The sequence below is a fragment of the Pimephales promelas genome, chromosome 8 (genome assembly GCF_988280905.1).
Source record: "Pimephales promelas chromosome 8, fPimPro1.hap1.1, whole genome shotgun sequence".
In the NCBI taxonomy this organism is placed as follows: Eukaryota; Metazoa; Chordata; class Actinopteri; order Cypriniformes; family Leuciscidae; genus Pimephales; species Pimephales promelas.
This window is the reverse complement of record NC_142776.1, coordinates 38,842,024-38,859,600: the sequence shown is the minus strand read 5'-3', so window position 1 is coordinate 38,859,600 and position 17,577 is coordinate 38,842,024. Positions and strand designations below refer to the sequence as shown.

Below are 17,577 nucleotides of genomic sequence, written 5' to 3'. Positions count from 1 at the left end.
TGATGGAAGAAGAAGATGTGTGTACTATAGTGTTTCTTTTGAAAACACACTAAATATTGGACAACAACACAATGTGTGTGTGTGTTTTACAGTTTTTTCAACTGCTTACACTTGTCACACAGTTTCTGAAACCTGACACTCAGTTTTCAATTTCATAAAACACTTTTTGCAAAACACAACACTCAATTCTCTATGATTTCCTTTTTCAAACACACTCCTCACGTGTGCAAACACTCACTGCTTTATTGAACACCTATCAAGGCTTTAGAATAGGCCTATGAAAGGTCAAAGGTCGAGTTATAGGTTTTTTGGACAGTGTAAAACTGTATTCACAACCACAAATGCGGATAGTAAATAGTTAATACTTTAGTTTCTATCTTTCTTTCGTGTTTACCGTGAATTTTTCAACATTTCTCAGCCGATTACTTTCAATCTTGTCCAGAAATGTTCACATGAATGAAGAGCTTCAGGTTTTCGATAACTGTGTGTATATGATATGTCCACAAATATAATATTATGGCAAAGGTGTTTGCTTTTGAGATGTTTGTGATATTTTGAATGCAGTGCTTCGTTTAGCCAGAGATTTCCGGATTTGAGTGTAAAGCAGTTGAAAAAAGACTGTAAATGCTACGTTACGTATATGTGTTCACGGCATTATTTTGATCAGATGTCCTCTAGATGGCGGCAGCACTACGGCTCATGATCTTTGTTAAGTCTTGAGAGCCACACACATATAAGATCCCTCCTCCTTTAGTTACAAAGAGAACATTTTTGCTCACTAATACTGAAATCTCTGTGACAAAGCTAATCCTCTCCATACTTGGCCTTTCCCTGTCCCTGATTATCAGATCAAAAGAAAGCTTTTCCTGCACTACATGCCAGTGTGTGTTTGAGTGTATAATGCTGTAGCTCTCGGTCCCTGGTACCCTGATTCGGCCCCATGGATCTAATACTGTGTGCGGTGTGTAACCAATGAAGACCTGCCATCCATCGCCAACTCCTCAGCTCTGACTCAGTTCTCCCGTCTGTTATTTGCTCTATAACCGTCCGATCCTCATTTACCTCGCTCACATCACATCCTCATTAGCCCTCTCGCATCGTCCCTCCTTCATCATTAGTGGTTTTGGCTCAGGCAAGTATCCTTTACTTTTGCTCATACTTACAATATATCGGCCACTAAATCGGTATCGGTTGATAAATGTTCATTTTTAATGTTATTTTATCGGCCCAATAAGAAAATTTGGACAATATATAATAAAAGCTGATAAGTAATGGATTATTTCCTTTAGTTGACACACTTATACGCACTGAAGTGCTTAAAATATGATTATAATCACTTCAAAAAGTGAAATACAGTTCAGTGCAAGTCTGTCATACAAAGTACATACAATTATAATGAGAACATTATAATTGTGGATTTTAATGGAGAAATTTTGTTTCAAATATTGGTTTATATTATTTGAAAAATATTTGAAAACCAATAACCGATATATTGGCCGATAAATCTAAAATCCAAATTTTGATATAATTATTTAGTGCCTGATTATAAAACAGGCACTAAAAAATTATATACTCATACTTTAAAAAAAAAATTATATACTCATATTTAAAAAAAAATTATATACTCATACTCATACTTACGATATATCGGCCACTATATCGGTATCGGCTGATATATGTTCATTTTTAATGTTATCGTCATCGGCCCGATAAGAAAATTTGGACAATATATAATAAAAGCTTATAAGTAATGGATTATTTCCTTTAGCTGACACACTTATACGCACTGAAGTGCTTAAAATATGATTATAATCACTTCAAAAAGTGAAATACAGTTCAGTGCAAGTCTGTCATACAAAGTACATACAATTATAATGAGAACATTATAATTGTGGATTTTAATGGAGAAATTTTGTTTCAAATATTGGTTTATATTATTTGAAAAATATTTGAATAATTGAAAAATATTTGAAAACCAATAACCGATATATTGGCCGATAAATCTAAAATCCAAATTTTGATATAATTTTTTAGTGCCTGATTATAAAACAGGCACAAAAAAATTATATACTCATACTTGAAAAAAAAAATTATAAACTCATACTTGAAAAAAAAAATTATATACTCATACTCATACTTACGATATATCGGCCACTATATCGGTATCGGCTGATATATGTTCATTTTTAATGTTATCATTATCGGCCCGATAAGAAAATTTGGACAATATATAATAAAAGCTGATAAGTAATGGATTATTTCCTTTAGCTGACACACTTATACGCACTGAAGTGCTTAAAATATGATTATAATCACTTCAAAAAGTGAAATACAGTTCAGTGCAAGTCTGTCATACAAAGTACATACAATTATAATGAGAACATTATAATTGTGGATTTTAATGGTGAAACTTTTGTTTCAAATATTGGTTTATATTATTTGAAAAATAATCAGGCACTAAAAAATTATATCAAAATTTGGATTTTAGATTTATCGGCCAATATATCGGTTATTGGTTTTCAAATATAGAGTTATCGGTTAGCGGTATCAGATAAAATGTGCATATCTAGTGCATCACTAATACTAAGGGATAGCTCAAGAATCGAATACTGTTTGTGCAATGAACGATTACTAAAATCATGTGGTTTGTTGAGGAGTGAAAAATTGCGTATTTTGTAAAAATAAAAATAGTCTAGTTTGCTTTTACTTTGAATTTAAAATCATTAAGCAAAAATGTATGTTTATTTTGAGATGCTCATTAACTCTCATTAAACAATGCAAACCCTTCCTGCTGTATGCACTCAGTACACTGAACTTATATAGCGAATGCACTAGTTAGATGAGATCTGCAGGAGAGTGCAGAGGTTTAGCAGATCTACAGCCTGACTTAAGCCACAATCTTCTGAGCTGAGGTTGCTGATACAAATGGAAATGGCAAAATAAGCGCTGAGGTTTTCACATGCAAAGAAGTGAAACCAGCATAATGACTTTTCTTTTCTTGGTTTGCCATTCAAGTCGAGGCTTTTTATTCTCTTTGTCACAAAGGTTGGCGTATAATTAACTCCTGTTTAATATGCTGTTAAAGAAGACTCCTCCCTCTGCTCCTTCTCTGAACCCCTGCCAAACCCTGGCACGCTGGAAATCCCACGGGACACCCCACCCTAGGGCGTCCCTCAGTGTGTTTTAGGTGTTCGGGACCATGTGGTGCCCAGATTTACACACTTACGGCTGTTTTTAGGCTCATTGCACACTGCACTCTTTGCACATAAATGTTCCTCGTTTATAGCATTAATGCAAATAACACTTTCTTACCATCATGTGTTCTAAAGGTGAATGAGGCTTTTCTCCTCACATCCAAGATCCACAGCAGGGTGTAGGTTTATGACCTGTTCCATCTCTTTTCCTCTCCTAGACAAAAGGACTGTGACCTCTCATCTCTTCTCCTTTTCTCTGGCTTTCAGTTTCACCACCTGAAACACTTTAAGTCCCTAAAAACAAATGTCCATTAGAAACGACAAACACAAGCTCTTTTGCTCTTTTAAACGAGCATTTGCACAGGATCTATAATGTTAAACGAAACCACAATAAAGTGTTAGTTTTAATACCTTGGAAATTAATATGGTAATCATTCCTGTTCTGGAAATTAAAGTAGGCCTACCATAGGCCAGTATTAGCAGCAGATATCATAATTGAACCATTGTACCACACAGTATTTTTCTAAACGCATCCCGTTGGCATTCTGTGTAGAATAACTGCAAAAAAGAGAGTCAGATATCAAAGGAAACACAGACAACGTTAACTTACGGAGACAATGTTAGACATTGACAACGTTACGGAGGGTAAGTCTTAAAAATTTACGACGTTTATGCTAAGCTAAATATACACACAAAAAAGAAGCTTTTTTTAAATCTCTGTCATTATAATATTTGGCGTTGTGGGTTTTCTTGTAATGTCTGTAAGAAAGTTTTTTTCCAGACAAAAAGAGAAATCTGCCCGCTGTTGTAAAAACAACGATTAAAGTTATTTTCCCCTCAGAATCCATATAAGTTCGTTGCCGCGCTTTTTTCTGTGGCGCGAGCCAGGAAAATAATAAATAACCAAGACAACATATTATCGATAGTTTTCTAAGAGCAGAAAAGAATATAATATATCTCAGATCGTGTGTTATTAGCTAGTAGCCTCACTGTAAATCGTTGACTAATAATGCAAGAAAACAAATGACATCAATATTAATAATAATTAGCAAGCGGAATGTCATTAATTAGGCTACTTAACCATTAACATAATATAAAGGGGGAAAAGTAATTTATTTCGAAGTGGTTAGGGATCAAGGTCCACCCTACCTCGCGCGCCTCAGGAAGTATTGCGCGGGCATTATCATGACAGTGCGCGTTCAGGTGGGTGTGTGTGTGTGAGTCTGTGTGAATGCCAAGGTAGGGGTCCTAAAACGGTGCGTTTGAGTTTTTCTGATGTTTTCTTTTTCAGTTGCTAAACAGATTACCGTTCAATTACACGCACAAAAGAGGTGACAATGCAATACTTCCTACAGCGATCAACAGGAGAGGGGAGCTGATGGGGGGGACAGGTTCGATTCGCTCACACAACACTACCTGTGCATATAACGTTTGCGCTATTTTTACAGGTAGAATATTCACGTGGCCCATAAAAAAGTGGGGGGGTTTTTGCACGCAAAAAAATGTATGCAATTTTACAATTTTAACTTTAACATTTTATTTGGTCAAGTTTTTCGCACGGGTAGTTTGCCTTTTACGATAAATAACATGCAACATTAATGCTAATATGCGCTTTTAATTTAGGCCGACACGAGCTACGCATATCAAATATATTATGAAAATCACAAAAAAAAATCAAATCACTTTTTGTCATAACACTGGTGAAATTCTTTGAAATGCATGGCTGTCACATAGTTTATGTCATATATTACAAGCTCCACAGCATGACATGATTGAACGTTTCTATATTTGTGACCAGAACAATCGGACATTAACATAAATGACTATTTTTTTGTTAATAAATAAATAAAAAATAAATAAAAACTCCAACTAGGAACTGACACACTTTCTTTTGCACAATGTCTCTCTTCTTAAAGCACACACTCCGGGCTGACCCCAGACCTGCCTCCGATGATGATGATGACATCACCAAAGCCTGTGATCGCGACGCGCGTCTGAGCGCCACTGCAGTCACAGCGCGAGCGATGCGGAGCGACACTTCACGCGTTTATCCCACCGATCCGTGCGCGCGATCCCCGGGTCAACACGGAGCCGACATGACGGAGAGGATCCGAGGAAAGCGGAGGAAACAAGCGAACCCGCGCAGGAACCAAGGTCAGTCAGTCAGTCAGTCGTGCACGAGAAGTTTGAGAAGTGTCCGGGTTTATTCCTGCAGTCATTCATTCCGCTAAACTAACGAGATCAGCGCGCAGCCATCGGACAAACTACTTCCCAAACTATTAATCCATGCAAACACGGATAAATTAAATATTGTTTGAACATTGACTGTCAGAGTTTGCAGAACTTCATCATTTCTGCAGTCCTCAGCATCACGTTTGCATCGACTTTACAACATTCAGCGGCACTATTTGTTGCACTTCCGAGTTAATATCTGGTTTAGGCTATACTAATGGACAAAAAATGTTTCTATTTTTATTGGTCAATAAAAAATAGAGTGGAGAATCTCATAGTATATTATATATGCTTAAGAAGATTACTTTGACTTTGAAATTAATGTCATCAACTATGATTTATGTCGTTCTTTAATTAATTGCTTTCAGTCCAATACGTAATTCCTCAGTTATCGGAATTTAATAGAAAAAAATTACAGGTTATCCAATGTTTTATATCTTTAACACACTTGCATGATTTATTTACAGATTTCATGCAATAAACAATTGAATGTAATTTGTGGAAACTAATTCCATTTTTTCTTGTAATATGAGTAGCAGCATACATATTGAAAATAACGAGGGCCGAACACAGATCCTTGTGGCACTCCTTAATTTACTGACATTGTCTTTAAACGACCAGGAACAATCTAAACATGTCCCTGAATACCAGTGTAATTTTGTAATCGATCTGAGAGTATTTTATGATCTAATATGCACTAATATCAAGTAAATTAGTATAGAGAATAGAATTAGTTATTTATAATTTTTACAAACGCAGTTTCTCTGCTAATATGAAGCCTGAACGTTTCTTTGTAAGTTCGAAATTAGTGTAATTGACCTTCATTCTTTAATTATTGTTAGTATTGTTAAGGTTAATTAAATGAGCAACTTTGCAACCCTACATTGTAGATATTATACTTGTCTTTAAAAAAGAGTGTTTTGTCAGGACATTAAAACAGAAATGCAGTGTGTCCAATCATGCATATTAATTTAAAAATCCATATTTAAATTGCATTCAACTTAAAATCTTAAAAATCAACAGTATTAAATCTGAATATTTTTGTCGTTCTTGAATGTAAAGAGTTCCTCATCAACACTGTTTTACGCACTAAAGTCACTCGACGAACTAAACTAAACCTGTTTATTTCACATTTCATCCACTGCATTAGTGTATAGATATGAATGTGAGACAATCGTTCTCTGCAATTGTTGCAATACGTGTATAAAAAGGAGTGTGAGATGTGAATGTGCTTTGCTGAGCGGTTGTGTATGTAAGTTGTCGTGTTCAACGTTTCGTTGGAGATGCTCGCAGGACAGTGTGTATTTGAGTGTGGTTACAGAGGTTCCTCATTTCTGATGTGCTTTAAGTGTGAGTTTTGTCAAGCTCACACCCATGTGTGTGTGTGTGTGTGATCCCCAGAGCTAACGGGTTAAAGCCCACCCTGTCACCTCACACACACACAGACATGTCCTGTGTGTGTTCATGTAGACGGTCAGATTAATTCATCTTTAGTCAATGATGCACAGAAGGAACGCTTGAGGTTTTTGCTTCTTGTTCCACTATTGGTCAGTTTTACAAACACTAGGACTTAAAAAAATGCTTAAAAGTTCATCTAATCAATCAAAATTGTGTTTTTTCGTCACTTTTCGTCATCATGTGATTTTGATGGATATATGACATCGGTCCACACATTATCAACATCATCCACTTAAAAATATTTTTTTTTACCGTTTTTAGTTTTCTAAAGAACCGTTCAGTGATAATTTCTTAAAATATTTTTTTTCCTAAATAGTGTAAAGAACATATTAAAAATCTATAACTCTATAAAGCATCTTAAGTGGTTCCATGTTCTACTTATAACATTTAATACCAATAAATAACCCATTTTAACAAACACAATACTGACTGTCTTCATCTTTACATCTATTTAATAAGTCAAACGTATCGTCTTTATTTGAAAAGTGTGTTTGTGCATCTTTCTTCGCAGTAAATGACACTTGCTTTACATCTTATATCTAATGCGATGACATTCACAGGTTTGAATAGTGCTGGAAGTGTCAATAGTGTCAGAGTTGAATGACAAAAATATTGAACAATGACGTGCAAATCATTCTGTGAAGTGTGTGTGTGCTTGTGAGAGAGAGAGAAAGAGTGTGTGCATATGTAGAACAGATGATTGTGGAGAGAGAAAACTCAATTGCTTCAATCACTTCTCTGGATCGTTGTGCGTTCTTTGCTTATTTCGTGCCTCATCTGCACTTTTCTCCAGTTTTAAGTGTTGAACTGCAGATTCAGATTAATTATGTGAGCGAGACCTGCTTGTTATCAGTGTGTGCAAGAGTTTTTGTGAGTATGTGTGTGTTGTGTATCCAGGCTGGCAGTGGACAGTGGGATCATGGATTGTGTTCATCCTAAAACACAAAGACAAAAACATAATTTTGCGTTTTGCCGGCGTCACTCAAAGAACGAACGCTTTCATCCGACCAGCGCCATAAAACAAGCCTGAGAGCGCAGATGTTGTTCAGGCCGACCACAACACCGGGAATGTCTTTCTATGGAGGAATCCTGTACGATACAGTGTGTGTGAGAGTGAGTGAGTGAGTTAATTTGTGTGTGTGTGTGAGCGTGAGTGTGTGCATTTGTCACAACTAGAGCCAAGTTTGTGATGTATCAGATTTCACGGCACGGGCGTCTGAATGTCATGTGATCTGAAACGTTGCATCTTTGTTTTTTTGCGAAACTTGCGGCTTTGTGTTTTGCCGAAGTGCTTCAGTTACTGCTCATTTCTCTGCTTATTGTCTCTCGTTGTTCACATTTTCTTTCTCTCTCTCTCTCTCCATTGCCTCTTTGCGTTTTCTTTTTTCAAGTGCCAATTTATTTAAACTCTTTTCCCTTTTTCTTCATTCGCCTTCATTGATTTCCAAACCCCAGCCTTTGTAAGCAGCTGGGGTCCAGCTGTGTGTCTGCTGTCGAGTGTGTGTGTGTGTGTGTGTGTGATTCTCTGGCACAGTCTTGTCACAGTGGGCAGAATGCAAGAAAACGACAGACAGAGAGAGAGAGAGAGAGAGAGAGAGAGACTAAGAAAAAGTTGCTTGTCATTTTGGACAACAGAAGAGAACTGGGCAAGAAATCAGAGAGATCTGAGAGAGAGAGAGGGCGAGCGAGAGCGAGACAGAGTCCCGGCTCCAAAGTTTATTAGTGGCTCCCCAAACGAGAGAGTCGAGGCGTCAGACGCAGCGGGAGACAGAGAGAGGAGGAATAAAAGAAAGGACCAGAGATCGGGACAGTAAAAGTGTCTCAGAAGATGTGCCTGTTCCTTTGTGAGAAATTAATTAGGACCAAAATATGAGTAATCTTATATTTTTAATAACTGTGCGTGTCACAATACAGATATTCCTGCTTATATCTAAACATTTTTAGATATAGTAACCAGGGTTTGAAATTAACACTCGCCAAATGCATGTAAAAATGCAGCTCTTACTCACCTGAGAACATACATGTGTTACTCACCTGAGAACATACATGAGAACATACATGTGTTACTCACCTGAGAACATACATGTGTTACTCACCTGAGAACATACATGTGTTACTCACCTGAGAACATACATGTGTTACTCACCTGAGAACATACCTGTGTTACTCACCTGAGAACATACATGTGTTACTCACCTGAGAACATACATGTGTTACTCACCTGAGAACATACCTGTGTTACTCACCTGAGAACAACATACCTGTGTTACTCACCTGAGAACATACATGTGTTACTCACCTGAGAACATACATGTGTTTCTCACCTGAGAACATACATGTGTTACTCACCTGAGAACATACATGTGTTACTCACCCGAGAACATACCTGTGTTACTCACCCGAGAACATACATGTGTTACTCACCTGAGAACATACATGTGTTACTCACCTGAGAACATACCTGTGTTACTCACCTGAGAACATACATGTGTTACTCACCTGAGAACATACCTGTGTTACTCACCTGAGAACATACCTGTGTTACTCACCTGAGAACATACCTGTGTTACTCACCCGAGAACATACATGTGTTACTCACTTGAGAACATACATGTGTTACTCACCTGAGAACATACCTGTGTTACTCACCTGAGAACATACCTGTGTTACTCACCTGAGAACATACATGTGTTACTCACCTGAGAACATACATGTGTTACTCACCTGAGAACATACCTGTGTTACTCACCCGAGAACATACATGTGTTACTCACTTGAGAACATACATGTGTTACTCACCTGAGAACATACCTGTGTTACTCACCTGAGAACATACATGTGTTACTCACCTGAGAACATACATGTGTTACTCACCCGAGAACATACATGTGTTACTCACCTGAGAACATACATGTGTTACTCACCTGAGAACATACATGTGTTACTCACCTGAGAACATACATGTGTTACTCACCCGAGAACATACCTGTGTTACTCACCCGAGAACATACATGTGTTACTCACCCGAGAACATACATGTGTTACTCACCCGAGAACATACATGTGTTACTCACCTGAGAACATACATGTGTTACTCACCCGAGAACATACATGTGTTACTCACCTGAGAACATACATGTGTTACTCACCTGAGAACATACATGTGTTACTCACCCGAGAACATACCTGTGTTACTCACCTGAGAACATACATGTGTTACTCACCTGAGAACATACCTGTGTTACTCACCTGAGAACATACATGTGTTACTCACCTGAGAACATACCTGTGTTACTCACCTGAGAACATACCTGTGTTACTCACCTGAGAACATACATGTGTTACTCACCTGAGAACATACCTGTGTTACTCACCTGAGAACATACATGTGTTACTCACCCGAGAACATACATGTGTTACTCACCTGAGAACATACATGTGTTACTCACCTGAGAACATACATGTGTTACTCACCCGAGAACATACCTGTGTTACTCACCCGAGAACATACATGTGTTACTCACCTGAGAACATACATGTGTTACTCACCTGAGAACATACCTGTGTTACTCACCTGAGAACATACATGTGTTACTCACCTGAGAACATACCTGTGTTACTCACCTGAGAACATACCTGTGTTACTCACCTGAGAACATACCTGTGTTACTCACCTGAGAACATACCTGTGTTACTCACCTGAGAACATACCTGTGTTACTCACCTGAGAACATACATGTGTTACTCACCTGAGAACATACCTGTGTTACTCACCTGAGAACATACCTGTGTTACTCACCCGAGAACATACATGTGTTACTCACTTGAGAACATACATGTGTTACTCACCTGAGAACATACCTGTGTTACTCACCTGAGAACATACATGTGTTACTCACCTGAGAACATACATGTGTTACTCACCTGAGAACATACCTGTGTTACTCACCCGAGATCATACCTGTGTTACTCACCCGAGAACATACATGTGTTACTCACCCGAGAACATACATGTGTTACTCACCCGAGAACATACATGTGTTACTCACCTGAGAACATACATGTGTTACTCACCCGAGAACATACCTGTGTTACTCACCCGAGAACATACCTGTGTTACTCACCTGAGAACATACATGTGTTACTCACCCGAGAACATACATGTGTTACTCACCTGAGAACATACCTGTGTTACTCACCCGAGAACATACATGTGTTACTCACCCGAGAACATACATGTGTTACTCACCCGAGAACATACCTGTGTTACTCACCCGAGAACATACATGTGTTACTCACCCGGGAACATACCTGTGTTACTCACCCGAGAACATACCTGTGTTACTCACCCGAGAACATACCTGTGTTACTCACCCGAGAACATACATGTGTTACTCACCCGGGAACATACATGTGTTACTCACCCGAGAACATACATGTGTTACTCACCCGAGATCATACCTGTGTTACTCACCCGAGAACATACCTGTGTTACTCACCCGAGAACATACATGTGTTACTCACCCGGGAACATACATGTGTTACTCACCCGAGAACATACATGTGTTACTCACCCGAGATCATACCTGTGTTACTCACCTGAGAACATACATGTGTTACTCACCCGGGAACATACATGTGTTACTCACCCGAGATCATACCTGTGTTACTCACCTGAGAACATACATGTGTTACTCACCCGAGAACATACATGTGTTACCATGATAAATATGCATGATAAGCGAGTGTAAGCGTGTGTGTGAGGCTGCGGTTAGTGTGTGTTTCCTCGGGTCACGTGTGTGTGTGTGTGTGTGTGTGTGTGTGTGTGTGTGTGCGTGGCTGCTGGTGTGACTCACGTGTTGAGCTTTGGTCACATTAAGTCCAGCGTCTTATAAAACACACACACACACACACGTCCGGCAGCATTACAGTGCTCTGGCTTTTGCTTTCGCTGCTTCTGAGACACAAAATCACACACTTGATCTCATTTAAGATCTCAGTCGTGTCTTTAGGACAGAAAAGAGATCGGATGCACACACACTCTCACTTCGGATCTCTTTGAGGGATTTTAGGAGGAACATCTGAAGCTGAAGGTTTAACGTTTCCCCTTTTGTTTTTATCGTTTTTGAGAACATTATTAAAGAGCAGGATGAACTCTGAGAGACTGAAGAGTGTGAGCCGGAGTACTTTGAGTGGCCCTGATACTCACGAAGCCTCTGTGTGTGTTACTGTAATACTCAAGTGTGCTTGTCAGATTAAGTCTAAACACAAACACCTATGCAGGACTGCGAGCCTAAACATTCACACACACACACACACACACACACACACAGTTCGCAAACGTGGTACATACACAAATAAATACACTCGTAGAGTTTTGTTTGTGTGCAGTGTGTCGTGACTGATAGGCTGTAAACAGTGTATCTTTGCTGAGTGAAGTGTGTTTGCTTGCGGTAGTGAGCTGCTACGCTCAATTTACACACACACACACTCCACACACACACACTTTATGAAATCAGTTACCTTAGCTAATGTTTCTCAAAGTTATAAACAAACGTTCTTCCAGTAACATCATCTGAATGTTTTTTCACAGTTTTAATAATGCTCTCAAAATTATTTTTCATACATCATTCATGCAATGATTTATTTTTAAATATTTCAATATTTCAGTTGGGCGGTTTTTTAAATGTAACGCCTTGTTTCGGAACGTTCCGAGAACATTCAAAAGGAACGTGTTTGAAGAATGATCAAACGTTCCCCTAACGTAACTTCACAAACCGTAAAAACGTTTTTAAACTTTTTTAAAAAACGACATTTTGAATGTTCAAAACACCCTTTCAGGGCATGTTTTTGTTAGCTGGGATCATATCTTAATAATTGCGATATTTTACAGCGATAAAAACTCAATATAGTTCATGACCCTTTGAATATTGCAGTTATTATATGAGCGAGGACTTCTCAAGCGCAGCAAAACCAAACTGGAAGGTCTGATTATTCTAAGAGAACGTGTTGCAATATGTCCTGTACGTGTGTGTGTGTGTGTGTGTGTGTGTGTGTGAGATATCTGATCAGTCCAGGGATCTGACGTGAGGAAGTCGAGTCGTGAGAAAGGAAGCCAGCGCTGATCCGATTACATCTGACATCAGATTCACGGATTCACGGAGCATCCGACACACACACACACACACACACACACACTCTTAGAGAGTCCTCATCGTTTCTGATCAGATCGTCTGATTGTTGATTATGAGATCTCTAACTTCATATGTCAGATTTTTGAGCTCTTCTGAAGTTTACGAGGATAATGGTGATTTTGTGATTTGTGTCTCCGGTGGGAATGAGCAAAACATGTTTTATAAACGTTGCCAAAAAACTGCGTTCCTTTAACCGTGTGTGAAGACTAAGCTTGTTTCTGCATTGAGTTAAAAATAATAATAATTGTGTTTTAACTCACAGTTATGAGTTTTTATCTCTAATTCTGACATTTTGAGAAAAAAAATCAGAGCGAAAAAAAGGAACAAGTCAGAATGTCAGATGTAAACGTGCAATTGTGAGAAAAAAGTCACAATTTCTCTTTTTATTATTATTATTATTATTATTATTATTATTTTCATGGCAAAAACAGGCTTGCAGAGATGAGCGAGAGCGACCAGAGAGGAATTATTATTAATGACCAAACTTGACAGTTATTCACTGTAAATGAGCAGTTATGCAGCTGAGGTGTGAATGTCCATGTACCTGATCGACACACACACACACACACACACACACACACACACATAGCCAATCTGTGTGTCACAGTCATTTGATTTGATTTGCATGTTAATGAGAATCTAAAGTAAAGTTTTAAATAACACTAATTAAATTCATTGAAACTTTCGTGCAGAGATGGCAAAAAACAACTAAAGGGACTGTGTGTGTGTGTGTGTGTGTGTGTTAGTGCTGATTCTGTTGCCAAAAAAAAAAAGAAAGAAAGAAAAGTGGAAAAAGAACTAAATAAAATGAAATTGAGTGGGTTGGGAAAAATGGGAAGTTTAAAACGGCAAACAGGATTTTTAAGAGAATCTTTGATGTGTATCACTGGAGGACTGTGTGTGTGTGTGTGTGTTGCTGTAAGTCGAAGCAGAAGGGCTTGTGGGCCGTGTGTGTGTTTGATGTGTGTGTGATGTGGTTTCAGGGGGAAGGGAGCTGTGTGTGGCGTCAGCGGGACCCAAATGGAGCTCAGGAGTCTCTTTCCCTCCGTGTGTGTGTGTGTGTGTGTGTGTGTGTGTGTCCGTGTGTTCATGTTTATATTACATTGTGTGGACCAAATGTTCCCACTAGTATAGTGTTGTGTGTGTCTGTGTGTGTGTCTGTCCGTGTTCATGATTGTGTGTGTGTGTGATGGACCTGGTCAGAAACAAGACTCGTATCGCTGTGGCGTTTAATCGACACTCGATGGCACTGAGAGAACATGTGAACCACCGTTAGGGTTAGAGGTTATAGTTAGGGTCAGGTTTAGGGTTAGGGTTATGGTTAGGGTATGTTAGGGTTAGAGGTTATGGTTAGGGTCAGGGTTAGGGTTAGAGGTTAGGGTCAGGGTTAGGGTTAGAGGTTATGGTTAGGGTATGTTAGGGTTAGGGTTAGAGGTTATGGTTAAGGTCAGGTTTAGGGTTAGGGTACACACGGATCATGTTGTTTTCGTCAAACTCTGACGCTCCCATCTCAGAGATCCAGACTCATCCGTTTCTCCGGGAGAGACGAGCGATCATTTGAGTTTCTGTTGTCTTTCTGTCAGTGTCTGGTCCCTCTCCCCTGACCTCTGACCTCTGACCTCAGCAAGGCATTTTCACCCACTGGATGTTTTCTCTTTTTCGGTCCATTCTCTGTAAACACTCAACATGGTTGTGTGTGAAAATCCCATATATATATATATACTGTATATAGTTGTAATTTTTAAAATCATTTTAAGGTTTTTGTTAGAAATCCCTCACCAAGATTACATAAAAAAACCTGAAATATTATTCTAATGTAAATCATCTGTGAATATATAGTAAAGTGTAATTTATTCCTGTGATTTTCAGCATCATTACTCCAGTCTTCAGTGTCACATGATCCTTCAGAAATCACTTTAATATGAGGATCTGATGATCAAGACACATTTATTGGTTATTATCAGTGTTGGAAACTCTTTCATATTGTTGTGGAAACTGATACATTTTATTCATCAGGATTCTTTGATGAATAGAACAATTATTTGCTTAGTTTTTGCGGTTTCTCATAATTAGTTCAGGCAGAGACATCATTTCCAGAATACTATATATGAAGAGTTCAGATGCAAAAGCCTCTAAATGCCATTTAATGATGATTTTTATCAAACTTGTATATTTAAGTTCAGTAATTTCACTTAAATAACAATTAATAGGTAATTATCATTGCTATTTAAGTGAAATCACTGAACTTAAATATACAAGCTTGATAAAAATCATCATTAAAGAAGAAGATTTCAAATGGCACTTAGAGGCTTTTGCATCTGAACTCTTCATATGTGTTTAAATTCAGTTAGTGTGACTTTTTTCTGCTTAATAAAAAAGACAGTTTTCATCTGCGAGATCATTTCTAGAATCACTTCCAAGCATCTCCACAAGGTGGCGCTCAGTGCTGACTTAAACCAGCAAACATCACACACACTGTGAGAACACACACATTAAGCATGCACTGGACTGCACAGATCTTTAGTGACTGGAGGAGTGTGTAAAAGCTCTTGTCACGGACAGTGGGAATATTTGTGAAACCCCAGCACTAATTTCTCAGGCTGATGTGCAGCAAAGCGACGCTCGCATTATTGAGCTCAAAGAGATTTATTTATTCCCGCCCCGCCATTAAAACTTCAAACCCGTGTTTTTCCTCTCGGAGAATGTTTTAATATTCACCCGCCGCTATTGTGCGGTCTGAGCAAATGCACAAAATAAAGAGCCACATCAGAAAGCCTGAGAGATGGCGCAAACATTTTCCTGCATCGGGAGACGGAAAAAAAAGATGAGGGAAACAAATTTGGGGGCGAAGCGAAGGTATTTATAGTGCGGTGTGTGTGTGTGTGTGTGTGTGTGAAAGCGGAGAGATTCGAGACAAGACACTCATGACCAGGGGTGGGTTTGATTCAGAATGTGGTGTGTGTGTGTGTGTGTGTGTGTGTGTGTGTGTGATCATAGACTCGCTGTGACATTCCTGGACTGCAGCGCTAACCAGAGACACACACACACACACACGCAACACACACGTAACTCAACTACATGCACACACACACACACACACACACACACACATGCAACACAGCTGCACACACACACACACACACACGCACATACAACACAACTGCTCACAGAAACACACACACATATACAACACAACTACAAACACACACACTTACACACACACATGCAACACACACGTAACTCAACTACATGCACACACACACACACACACACACACACACACACACACACACACACACACACATGCAACACAGCTGCACACACACACACACACACACATACAACACAACTGCACACAGAAACACACACACATATACAACACAACTACATGCACACACACTCACACACACACACACACACACACACATGCAACACACACGTAACTCAACTACATGCACACACACACACACACACACATGCAACACACACGTAACTCAACTAGTGCACACACACACACACATGCAACACACACGTAACTCAACTAACACACACACAAGTGCACACAGAAACACACACACATATACAACACAACTGCACACACACACACACACACACACACACACACACACACACAGACATTCAACACAACTACATGCACACACTCTCACTCACATGCAATACAGCTGCACACACACACACACACAACTATACACAGACACACACGCACACACACATTCAGCACATCTACATGCACACACTCTCACACAAATGCCACACAGCTGCATAAGCAGACGCGCACACACACACACACACACACACACACACACAGTACACTCACGCTCGCTCGCCGCCGGTGTGTGTGATGAACATCAGCTGATTTGAAGGTTTCGAACGGTTTCTCCTGCGTCGCTGATCCAGAGATCTCAATATGAGCCTTTCTCACGACTAACGACCCGAGCGGCGCATATCAATATAACTGACTCCAGCGACACACACACACACACACCCAACACACTTCACACATTCAGGGTTTGAGAGACACTTTAATACTGCAGCTTTATAACTGAGATGAGAGGTGATATTCTCTAAACACACACATCACACAAACCACAACAACGCTTCAAAAAATGCGTTTGGCAAGTCAATAAAACAGTTGGCTCGTTATCATTTTATTAATTGTAGCATAAAATGCATGGTTTAGATTACAGTTGGAAGGATCCGCACGGAGATCATTACAGACGCCAGCCAATCAAAGACGCGAGCGGCCGCTGAACTGAACATCTGTCTTCAATCGCGTCTTCTTACTATTTTTACTAAAAAAGCCCAACGCTTTTCTGTGACGACACATTCCTGACATCGAGCCACCGACACACAACGTAAGCATCTTCATTCTGTTGCTGGCAAAGTCATGAACAAACGTCTTTAATAATGTTCTAAAAACGTCATTCGCACAGAAACATTATTTATACGTTGTTGTTTTTTTCGAAAACATTTCATTT

At 39.1% G+C, this 17,577-nt stretch overlaps 1 protein-coding gene across 1 annotated transcript in view; it reads left to right on the top strand.

The window, feature by feature from the left end:
* Positions 1-5,145: 5,145 nt before the first annotated feature.
* The window catches only part of LOC120465338 (zinc finger E-box-binding homeobox protein zag-1), a 36,701-nt gene continuing 24,269 nt past the window's right edge, over positions 5,146-17,577 (top strand). The window contains exon 1 of the mRNA XM_039655040.2: positions 5,146-5,348. Within this exon, the coding sequence (XP_039510974.2) occupies positions 5,219-5,348 (130 nt within the window). The 5' untranslated portion in view covers positions 5,146-5,218. The remainder of the gene's footprint in view (positions 5,349-17,577) is intronic.